The 11,702-nt window shown below is 38.2% G+C and overlaps 1 protein-coding gene across 2 annotated transcripts; it reads left to right on the top strand.

The window, feature by feature from the left end:
* Positions 1 to 136: 136 nt before the first annotated feature.
* LOC139454273 (chymotrypsin-like elastase family member 1) lies at positions 137 to 10,151 on the top strand. 2 transcript variants are annotated; one of them, XM_071235888.1, is made up of 9 exons: positions 137 to 200; positions 1,387 to 1,430; positions 2,889 to 2,989; positions 5,129 to 5,257; positions 6,314 to 6,536; positions 7,337 to 7,560; positions 8,071 to 8,211; positions 8,823 to 8,971; positions 9,645 to 10,151. In XM_071235888.1, exons 3-9 carry the CDS (start codon positions 2,923 to 2,925, stop codon positions 9,810 to 9,812), a joined length of 1,101 nt encoding a protein of 366 aa, XP_071091989.1. In that variant the 5' UTR covers positions 137 to 200; positions 1,387 to 1,430; positions 2,889 to 2,922; the 3' UTR covers positions 9,813 to 10,151. The 2 variants fall into 2 exon arrangements, with proteins under 2 accessions (XP_071091989.1, XP_071091988.1); XM_071235887.1 differs by lacking the exons at positions 137 to 200; positions 1,387 to 1,430 and adding an exon at positions 1,972 to 2,119.
* The last annotated feature ends 1,551 nt before the right edge of the window (positions 10,152 to 11,702 follow it).

The following is an 11,702-nucleotide window of genomic DNA, read 5'->3' as shown; positions in this document are numbered from 1 at the left end:
AGAAGAAGGTACTGAGTCTCGTATATCATTCTTCCCTAACAGTGTTAAGATGTATATGCGTATACGTGTGTATTCTACTACGATGTATGGGTTTGGTGCATGTGTGTGGACTAGCTTGAAGCATGTCTATGTGATCTGGCTTGGTGCATGTGTGTGGCCTGGCTTGGTGCAATGTGAACAGGAGGTTGACATCAACCCAGGTACGTCTGAATATTTTGAGTAACTGCGTTATGAAATAAACATACACTAGTTTCAAATGTTCATCTTGGTGGACATGATAAATTTCTCTCCACGCATTGTATGTCTATTTAATGTTCAATTCTACCATTACACAATAAATCAGGCGAATAGGTTTTTTCAGAAATATCTCAGTTCGGACTGATGAAACCTTTTTCATATTATCCATATACACATGCTTTTGAATCAGTCGGAATTGAACAATGGACCCTGCATTTAGCAGATATTTCTCATGATTATGGAACAGATGTTCTCGGTTTTTAACAAATTATATAAAAAACCAGGTTGAACCAGTTATGTTTTTTGGTGTGTTTAAAAATTATGTTATGTATATGTTATTTCTACATGGGAATCCTTTTACGATATGTCCTTGTGTGTTTATTTGTTTGGTTGATAATAATTGGTAAAGGTGCATGGTCCCTTTGAATAAACAAAATGAAACAACTTCGTAATTAGAATTCCAGATGTCTACTTCGTGTGCAGAAGCCGTTCCACAGAGCAATATTCTGTAAATGCATTCAAAATGTACACACAGTTCATACATAGTATATTCACACGGTCCCATTACATTTTCGGTATAACTCTGTATATTCATCTGATACCAGGACTTAACCTTCTTGCGAACACTTGGTGTCATCACTGACTTTCCGTAACCCATTCACAACAGTTTCACCACTCTTATCTATTTTGGAATCTGTTAAATTAGAAAATCGATAATGGTTATCATCTGGCATTGACGTTTTAAATTTCTACATAGCAATTAATGTTTGTGTATGCCTGTAATAGCTGGGTTTTGTATCACTTGGATGGGTGATGGACCGGGCAACACCTTAAGGGGTCGGGTCCGAGGGTACTTGTTTTCGCATGTTGAGCTCGGCAAGAGTAATCTTTCGAATTGTCAATCTTTCGTTTTCTTTGAAGTTTATGAAGTCAAAGATTCAAATAAAACACTTTTTTCAATGAAGTTTAAGTCATGTGTACTTTTGGGTTCAAGGGTAGCCCAGTCGCCCGAGGTGCCGAAATTCACTCTTCAGAGATGCCCTGATTCTAGTTGTAGAAGGACCATACCGGACCCGTGGTATATCAAATTGACATGACGGTTGAAGCGGTGTCAAACCGACCTCACTAACTCTGTTCATTCTATTTCAGACATGAACATAATGTAACAATGAGGGAAATATTGCTGTTGGATCGTAAGTGATGAACTAACGTTCTTTTCACGCTCATCTCACCTAGTTTCTCTTCTGCAAATGCTGCATTGAATCTTTCAAAGAAACCGTGATTCACGCTATTTACTGGAGGGAGTTGTATGAACCACCCCTCTCCCCAGGCCATCGCGCACAATAGTAGGGCAAATATACTTGACCCAGCAACCGGGGTAAGGTAATATAACACGGGTACATGACGTGTACATGCAGACACCCAAACAAGGAAGACTGGTGGAGACTAATAGAATTCTGCAACTGAAGAGGTTATATGTGTATGCGTAAAGATGGAAAGATCAGATTGCTACATATATTGAATTAAATATGCTTCTTTGATTGTTTGAGTTGTGATATTAATTGAAATATATGGTGACTGATACTACTCATGGAAATTAGTTAAGCAACACCCGTGTATTCTCAGACTGAGCAACGTTAATGAACTAGTGCTCGAAATGTAAAAAATATTTAATGAAAAGAAAGAGTTCTGTCCCATTTTAGACCGTCGTGTTCGACAAAGAGACCCACCTGTCCCGACGCTCAATGAATTGACTCCTTTTTGCATGATCATGAGAAATGGGACAGAATTCCTCAGAATCAAATCCAGAGATTGATCCAAGGATTGAGGAGCACCTTGAAGCAGTTGTTTGAGTTCAGGGAGGTTACACAAGATACTGATGGTAAGTCAATATTTGGACTTGCAGGACATTGTTCTTCAGTTCCGTGAACCAAAAGTGTGTATGGTAGTGACACTTTAGTCTGTGCAACAAAAGTGACATTGGTAATTTTTGGTTTGAAATAAAGTCATTTTCCAAATCTGTAACATCTAAAAACACCCACATTATTTCATGGTAATCTTGGCTATGTTCCTCCTCAACCCTTTCTTTCCACTAGATAATTTATTTGGTTTGGAAATCCTTTACACATCTCATGCACTAGTTCATTAAAGTTCCCCGGTCTGAGAATATACAGGTGTTGCTTAACTTATTTCCATGTGTATATATTCAGAACAAAACAAAATTATTCGCCCTATTTCAATTGATTTTTTGTTTGCTAAGAACCCATTGCCAGAAACATATTTCTTCTAGGTTGTAAAGGCAATGACGTAGGCGTAAATAAAGTCACGTCACACATTCTTTATCGAATCTACGAGTAGTCAATACAATGCATCAGCATATTCACACGTTAACTCCATCTTATGAGCCAGTAAGGCTGTGTTATGTCAACAGCGTTTATGACTGGTGGTCCTATCAGCCTATTCAGTTTTTGTCCCATCACCTCGCCCTGTTGCTCGGCCAATGTATCTTCTCCTGCCAATCACCATCCTTTGTATGGATGTTTAACTTGGGTGTGACAACCCCAGTAATGGAAGCCGTGTATTCATAGTGTCCTCAAATGTTTACCAACTCGACAAAATGAATAGTACAGATATATAACGCATTTTGACAGATAGTCCGCCTCGGTTTGGCAAGTGGGAAAGAAGATGGCGGCGATCAAACTTATAACACTTGCCTTGGCCGTACACGGAACCTTCGCAGTAGATTTTACTGGTGAGATATGAACATATTTCAATATTACCAAGGAACAGATTTTAAAAAATAGCATGTGACTCTTTTCTATTGAATCCTTTCTATTCATACACTTAGATTTGATGTTTGACGCGTCCAATTTTGAAGGTTGTTCCGCTTCGGGGTCCCATGCAATCCTCTTAAATCATTGTCACAGTTGTTTTATGGACTATTTCATGTTAATATTTTACATTACCGAAATATGATAATTAATGTAACATTGAGTAAATGTTTTGTCACGTTCATTATTTGTTAACAAATATGATCTTCCGGTGAGGTCAGGGTGTAGAGTTAAGCGGGTACACGACGTGTACATCTATTCGCGATGGAGTTCTTGTATCTATTGTACCGTGGTGTGGAAAGTAAGCAACTATGTTCTTTGTTTACAAATAACTTCCAAATGGTGAGGTCGACATCGTTGCTTTCCAACAAATTATCTCCCCCATGACGCCCTATGGTGTTATATAATAAGCTCGCATTCCCCTAATATCCGAACACATTTATTTTTATATAAATGTGTCCGTTGGCTCAAATCGATGGCAATAACAGTGTCATACTGCGAGGCGAGGAATATATTTATGCGACTGTCAACATTGTTGGAGCGATGTCGCAAATTATAACGAGCAGTACAAAACATAGATGAAATTCGTTCAGAATACCACGTGCAGTGACTTAACATTAATCAATCTGGTCCCTTGATTTTGCTTCAGGATTTGGGATTTTTACATGAGTTTTGAAGACACGTCATTGCAAAACATATGCAACCCTGATTGAAATAGATCTAAGAATTTCAGTTCATTTGAAAAGCTCGTAAACAACAGTTCATGTTCAAACCTGAATTACCTGTTAGGTTAACTTTGAAAAAAAGATATACCATTCATATACCATTGAAAGAAGAATGTACCCAATCTAGAAACTGAAGTAAGCTTAAAAATAAAGTAATGTAAAGGATAGCAACTGCTCTAGCTTACCCTTGAATAAAATATACAAGGAAGTAGCTATACAGTCAAATCCTTGTCGATAAGCACGATACATTATAGGTCAGCTGCTTGAACTTTCAAAGAGAATGTCGTTTACTGTGTTTTTGTATTGCGAATATACATGACAATATCAGCATCCTTCTACATGCATTGAGCATATGTATGTACCTTCTCGCATCAGTAAGCAACAACCCTGTGTGTAAGAACGTGATGTCTGTGAATGAGGCCCACCCGTTAAGCACACACTGCTTTGAAAGAACCACATGACGCTTAAGAAAGCAGCGCGCCTTGTGGACATCTTAAATCTGTATGATCCCAAATGTACAAGTTTTTATATCATAAAAATAACCTGAGTGTATTTAATTCTTAATCAATCAAGGACACGACCATGACAGACCATGGTTAATAACGATTTATCATGGATCCGAACCAACATGTATCATTTATTATCCTTTGTCAAATGAGATAATCAATTATGTCCTTTGTAACATTACATAACCAAGTACGTCCTTTGTAAACTAGGGTAATCAAGTACTTCTTCTGTAACAGAAGATAATCAAGAACGTCATTTGTAACATAACTTAATCAAGTACAGTGAAATACGTTTATAACGAACACGATTATAACCAACTCACGGATATAATAAAATGTGTTTATGTGCTGTATCTATGCGTATAACGAAATACGGTTATAACGAACTAAAATTAGTAGTCCTTTTGAGTTCGTTAAAATCGTAGTTTACTGTACTTCCTTTGAAACATTACATAATCTAGTCCTTCCTTTGTAACATAAGATAATCAAGTACGTCATTTGTACCAAAAACGTAATCATGTTCTTCCTTTGTAACATTAGATAATCAATTATGTCCTTTGTAACATAAGATAATCAAGAACGTCTTTTGTAAACTAACGTAATGAAGTACTTCCTTAGTTTGAAATTATAGATAATAAATTATGTACTTTGTAACATAAGATGCTCAAGTGTATCCTTTGTAACATAATATAATTATATCTTTTGTCATATAAGATAATCAAATACGTCATAATACAATATATAATTTGTATTCCAACATTAGATAGTCATGATGAATATCCCGGTTTCTTTAACATCAATACACTATATATATGTATATACATTTCAGTGTGTGGCTTTGTTTATCGTGATGGCGTCTGTCGTGAAGGCGGATGTCCAAGCGGAACTGTACAACAGAGCGATACTTTTTTCAATTATGCAGCTTGCCAAACTGGATTCAAATGTTGCACTGGAACACGTGAGTACTTGCTTTAGCATACTTTCATCACTTGGGTGATGTTATTTGTGAAAAATATAGTGTTTTGTAAATATCATTTGCATCATAAATCAAAGTTAGTGTTATTTCAATGGAATTCAGGTATCTCATGAATAAGATAGGGACCATTAATGATGGCAGTACCTTGACGGTGACGATGACACCCGATCCGCCAAGCAACAGAGCTCATTACATCCATCGTAGTGTGTACTAGATCTGTTTCACATCAACAACAAAACCGTTTGTAATATTTTCAGAATGTGTTTATTTTCACGGTTTTGCACAACAATGTATTCATACAAATAAAATATGACAGCTTGACCAAAGCTCATTTAAATAATCTCCATTACACTTGATGATTGATGTATATTTTGTTAACTTATATTCAGTAGACTCCATTTGTATAGATTTGTATCGATTGGACGGTTGGTGAATATTTAATTTTTGACAAAAAGGTTTAAAGAATTATTCTTTGTCGATAATAACCCCAAATCCCATTGTTTGGCTATACCTATCTAAAATTGCATTTCCTAGTTTCCTAGTTTCCAGGTCTTTGGTAATAAAAGATTATAATTAATTTTTAGCGAATATAGTATCATGAGTATCATGGACTGGTACATGACTATCTGAACCAATTAAACACGTACTGACCGCGTACAAAATATATTGTCGTTAGAGGCGACTAACGGGATCGGGTGGTCAGGCTCGCTCAATTGATTGATGCATGTCATCGTATCCCAAATGTATGGATCGATGTCCATCACTGGATTGTCTGGTCTCGAATTATTACAGACCGCTGTCATATAGCTGGAATATTGCTGAGTGCGGCGTTAAACAACAAAAAATGAAACAAACAAAGGAAAGGAAATAAAATGCCACAAAGAATCTACAATTTTCTGTCAACCCAAGCTTGTAGGTGATATCACAATTACAAACATATTCAACAGACAAACATGTAAAAGGTAAGTGAAAAAGTATTGCAAGTGATGAACAGCAAGAACATTGAGCACCTTTAATGAAGAATGTACTTCTATATAGCGACCACCACTTGTGGGAACGAGGGGAACTGTGGTGTTTGGGGCGCAACTGCTCGACTTGCCTTTTCCAAGGATGACAAACCAAAGCAAGCCCCATGGCAAGCATCCCTTCGACGCATGAATGGACCCAATCTTCCCAAGACCCTGGCTAACTCACTTCATAATGCTGGCGGAGTTCTTATACAGAAGAACTGGGTTCTATCAGATTGTGCAGCAGTTATGAGGTATGTTGGTTCGGTTGGTTGGTTGGTTGTTTAACGCCGCATTCAGCAATATTCCAGCTATATGACGGCGGTCTGTAAATAATCGAGTCTGGACCAGACAATCCAGGGATCGATATCATGAGCATCGATCCACGTAATAGGGATCTATGACATGCATTAACCAAGTCAGCGAGCCTGACCACCCGATCCCGTTAGTCGACTTTTAAGACAAACATAGCCGCCTTTTACAGCAGGCATCGAAAAAACGCAAATGGGATACGATGACATGCATCAACCAAGTCAGCGAGCCTGACCAACCGAGGTATCTTAGTAATGCCTGTTCAGTTGATTAACATCCCACAGTAAAATGAACTTCAGAGAAGTGAGCCAAACTTATATATGATCTGCCGAAACAGATTCCTTTGGGCGCAAAAGGCAAACGATCTGTGAAAATTATATGGGTCAATGAAACTAGTGATGACACCAGGTGTTCGCGATAAGTGTAAGCATATCCGATAATAGTACCCGCCACTCACATACTGTACATAGAGAAAGTAAAAGAAATGTTGAAAATAGAACTACATGTACCATTCTTGTAATGTACGGAATATCCTTATCTTGCTTATACAGTAAACTACGGTTATAACGAACTTGAAAGGAGCACTAATTTTAGTTCGTAATAACCGTAGTTCGTTATAAGCATATATACAGCATATATACAACAAATGGTCGGGACTTAAAATAGGTTATATCCGTGAGTTCGGTATAGGCGTGTTCATTATAAACGTAGTTTACTTATGCTAATCTATTGCTGTTTCTAGTGTTGGAAGACGAGACACAGATGAAACATATCAGGATCGAATGATTGTTGTTTTGGGCGAATACAACATCTCCATCCCTGAAGTGTACAATAACGTTCCGCAGGAACAAGTCCGTCAAGTGAAGAACGTGTATTTCCACCCCTCATTCAAATACAACACAACGTCAACCTTCAACGACGTCTTGGTGGACTACAGCAACACCAACGCCCAAGAGCCGTTTCAAGGTACTCCTTCGGCGAATGTTTTTGAAACGTATCGAAGTCTTAACGTCTTTGAGTGGCATCTACCATTATTCAACCATGTCTATATATGTATATCACTTATCAATTATCCACATGTATATAACCTTCCTCCTTCACTTTTCTGTACCAGTAGCTTGATAACGATGTTAGTGTCTACACTGAAACGTCGCATTTATTGTGATAAGACGTTGTCCATAGAACCATCTCCCTTGTATCGAAGGTTTATAAACATCGCATGGTGGCAAACATATGGAAGGGTTTGCATTGTTTCTCATCATGATACTGAATACATTTTTATCTTAGAATTTTATTGCTTGGGTTTGGAAAAAGGGTTAACACAATAGTTTGCGCTTCTTTATCGACCTCGTTCTTTTTCGGATAGCCATCAGCAAAAAAGTGTTGGCTTTGTCAATACGTCCATAGAGTGCAGGTAGCGTTCAGTTACCTCAAATGACAGTTATAATTGTATTTGTACTATTGTTCTATTTGCAGCTAACGCTTTCTGTATGATTGAGTTAACTGAGCCAGTCGAGTACAATGATTGGGTAAGGCCAATTTGTCTACCTAAACCAGATATTTGCAGCGAGAGCCAGTCCTGCCGAGTCACTGGATGGGGAATAACGGAAGACGAAAGTGAGTCACAATACCTACGTTGGTCAATATCATGTATTTCCAAGATGACATCCAGATGAAAAGAATTGTCAAAATCAACATTCAACCAAATTACATGTAAACAAGTTTGTCTATAATGACAGTTTATAAGATTAGTGCTGAGACAACGGGATAGTTTCTTTCAATCTATTTTACGCCTCTTTGAACAGTATTTCTTGTCATAACGGCGTATCAGTTTATGTGGGCGGAAAACCCTAAGCTTCCAAGACGTTAAGCATCTTGGTTGATTCCATGAACAGAGGTTTGGTTTTGCCAGATCAAGAATCATAAATTTTGGGTTTGAACCAACGCGATCCGGTATGACAAAGGGACGGAACTCTACATAAAGTGTCGTGGTGCCTTATGTCAATGGGCCACGTGTTGCCATCTTCAATGGACAGGGAGGCCCGTGTGGTTCCGGTTAAGCATAGAGGTCCCAAGAAACACGTGCTTGTCGTCAGAGGCGACAAAACGGACAAAACAACAACAACAACAACGTACACAGTCAACAGGGAATAATCATTTACTCGTATATGAGGTGAACATTAATTGTTCAAAAGACATTGCGCTGCATGGTTTTTTTTTATTTTCAGCACTAAAGGACGTCCTTCAAGTCGCCTATCTGACTTCATTCAGCAAACCTGCATGTGAAGCTATTGATTATTATAGTACTGGAAACAACGCATCTCTCCCGAGCAACACCAAGTGTGCCCAAAACGTAGCATCTACATATGCATGTGTGGTAAGAAGGATTCTCTTGTCAGGTAGTCATCTAACTTGACCTTACTGCTTGGCGTTGTCCTATTATTATCACATTATTCGTGAACTATGGTCAGTCATATGGAACGATAACTAAATATCTAAAAGCCAAGTGCATTGTACCATTCCGACTATATCATAATGATATGTTTACGAATCACTGGGAAATAGGTGATCAATAAAAGGTGAACGTACCCACTGACGGCACCCGTCACAAACACATTCAATTGCAAGTCAATTGTTCACCCGAATAAACAATGGAATTCGTTTCACACAAGAACGTCAAAATCAGATTTTCAATCTAATCTTTTAAAATGTGAGACGGGAGGCATATGTGTACAGAAACTACCATGGATGTGATTCATAAAATTATGAAGAACGGATTTCTGACTACGTTCAAGCTGTATTTGACCACAGGAAATAGAACCACACATGTAACGCTTCTCTTCGTCTGTAGGTACTAGGGCAAAATAACATATTGCAAGACGGGGATTTGGGAAATTAGCCGCGCGTGGGTGGAAATTAATTAATTCATTTGGCCTAATAAGATTTCTTAATCTTTTTATATAACCTAGAGTATTACTTTTACTTCTGTGAGTTTATATGGAACGCTACGGAGAATTAGCACCATCTGTGTACACTATATGTTGTTCTAGGGTGACTTCGGTGGACCATTTGCCTGCGATGACTCCGCCAACAATTACAGAACGACTCTGCAAGGTGTGATGACAACCCGCATCCCGTGCCAGGGCAGTACCACGCTTGTATCGGACGTTCCTCTGGTAGTAAACTGGGTTTGGCAGACATGCACCGATGCCTTGTAAACACAGAGCACCTCCGCAGTCTATAGCATCTTCAAAGTCTTTCAGTGGGACAAAGGACAGATCGTAATTGAGATCAATGACGAAAATATCATTGTTAACATTGAACTTCTAGCCATAAATTGTTTTCATTGAAATTGTTTCTTTTGAATACTTTTCAAGAAATATATCAAAACAATTTTTTTTCTGGATAATCAAATTATTAGTGGTGTGTATTACCTTTTCCAGTACAACTAAAAGTAAGAAGTCATGATCAGAAGGAAGGAGTCCTCCAAAAGCAGATGTAAAATACTAAGTATGTATCAGTTTTTCGTAAATTAAACCAAATGACGTTTTTGAACATATGTGTGTCAATTCTTTGCAGTTTTATCTGTTTATGTGAATATGCACAACCATGACAGAAGCAGTTACATCTAGGTGGTACCTTGCAATGAAATGGTCCGGTTGAACAAAATTCCAAAATGTACGAATAATTGGTATATGAGTCTATGGTGAATTGTTTGAGGATGTATCATGAAATTATCCACATTTTTTAAAATGCTTATTAAGTTAAGGGTTGAGGCCTATGCCTTCTTAAGAGGGCTGCGGTTTTGCATATACATGTACGCGTATTATTATGTAGATTTCATAACAGTATTTGTTTTAATAAGTGCTTCAACGTATTTAAATAAGAATCTATGTTTCATTGGTTAACGGATTTGTTATAGATTTTTTGGTCAGTGGGTCGAATTATCAATAAATATAAAATTAGACCCATGAATTTTCTATTTGTTTTAGTAAGATAATGTCGTCGGAAATGTGATGATGTTTTTAAATATGACAGTGACAGTTTTGTGAAATGTGAAATGAATGTTAAAGGTAACACCGTTTATAAATCCACTTATAACGCCCCAGATTACATTCACTGAGTGAATGCTCAAGGCTCCACAGGATTATTACCTCAGGTTTTTGATTTCACTCAGATTTCACCAGAAGCCCCCTAAGGAGTATACCCTTCAGTTCATAACACAAACTCGCTGTAAATGGTCGAATGTGGACCAAACCAGTGATTGATGTTGTGAAAAAACGTTGTCGCCTTGGTCACAATGACAGCAAAGACCCAGGTCACCAAATCAGACCATCCGATCCATTAAGTCGCCTTTTTCGACAAGTAGGTGAGGTGAGGTGAAATTGGGTTTAGCGTCGCGTCCAAGATTATTGCACTTATATAGCGACGTGCATGCACGTGTGTGTGTGGCTGCTTGTACTAGTCCGGACTGATGCCGATTTATAGTGCTAGCTCACTGAGATACCATGCCGCAGTTTAACATGAATACCCCACTCAGACACAGACTGACTCCGAGCCGACCAGTCCTTGTTTAAGCTCCCTAATGCCAGACAGGGTAACAACAAGTACTATCTTTTAACGTCTTTTGGTATCTCGCGGCCGGAAGCTGTCCTTTCGCTGATGGGGAATAATTCTAACCCGGAACGTAGTGTGTGATCATACCCCGACAAGGTGAATCAAAGGGCATCGGTTCAGTTCCGGGCATGCCCTGATTGACCTGATTGTGTTTGTTGACTGCACAAAAACACAGAGATATTGTAGACCAGATTTGTAACTCACGAACAGATATTGCAGACAATAGTATACTCCCGGACAAGTATTAACAGTCAATGGGAGATGTTTAGTATCTAATGTCGCAGTATAGTGGTAGACACTGTAGCCTGGAATATCTTGGTATATCTTGTCCGTCAATACACACTGCAGTCTATACTAGTCAGTCCTACCTACACGCTAATACACAGAGTATTATGTCCATCTATCTCTGTCACCGATATATCGGGGTAATCTACGATATCTCTGACCGTGAATGCACATTGTTGATCACTACACTGTACTTACGACAAATG

This window comes from Haliotis cracherodii, unplaced genomic scaffold, assembly GCF_022045235.1.
Source record: "Haliotis cracherodii isolate W230 unplaced genomic scaffold, xgHalCrac1.p SCAF_10, whole genome shotgun sequence".
NCBI lineage: Eukaryota > Metazoa > Mollusca > Gastropoda > Lepetellida > Haliotidae > Haliotis > Haliotis cracherodii.
Note: the sequence above shows the minus strand (reverse complement) of the source record. Positions and strands in the feature narration are given on the sequence as shown.

Excerpts from the sequence above, each read along its gene's own strand:
- LOC139454273 (XM_071235888.1), top strand. The coding sequence starts at position 2,923 with ATGGCGGCGATCAAACTTATAACACTTGCCTTGGCCGTACACGGAACC. Across the intron at positions 5,258-6,313 it reads CAAATGTTGCACTGGAACAC|CGACCACCACTTGTGGGAAC; the intron begins GTGAGTACTTGC and ends ACTTCTATATAG. Across the intron at positions 8,972-9,644 it reads CATCTACATATGCATGTGTG|GGTGACTTCGGTGGACCATT; the intron begins GTAAGAAGGATT and ends ATGTTGTTCTAG.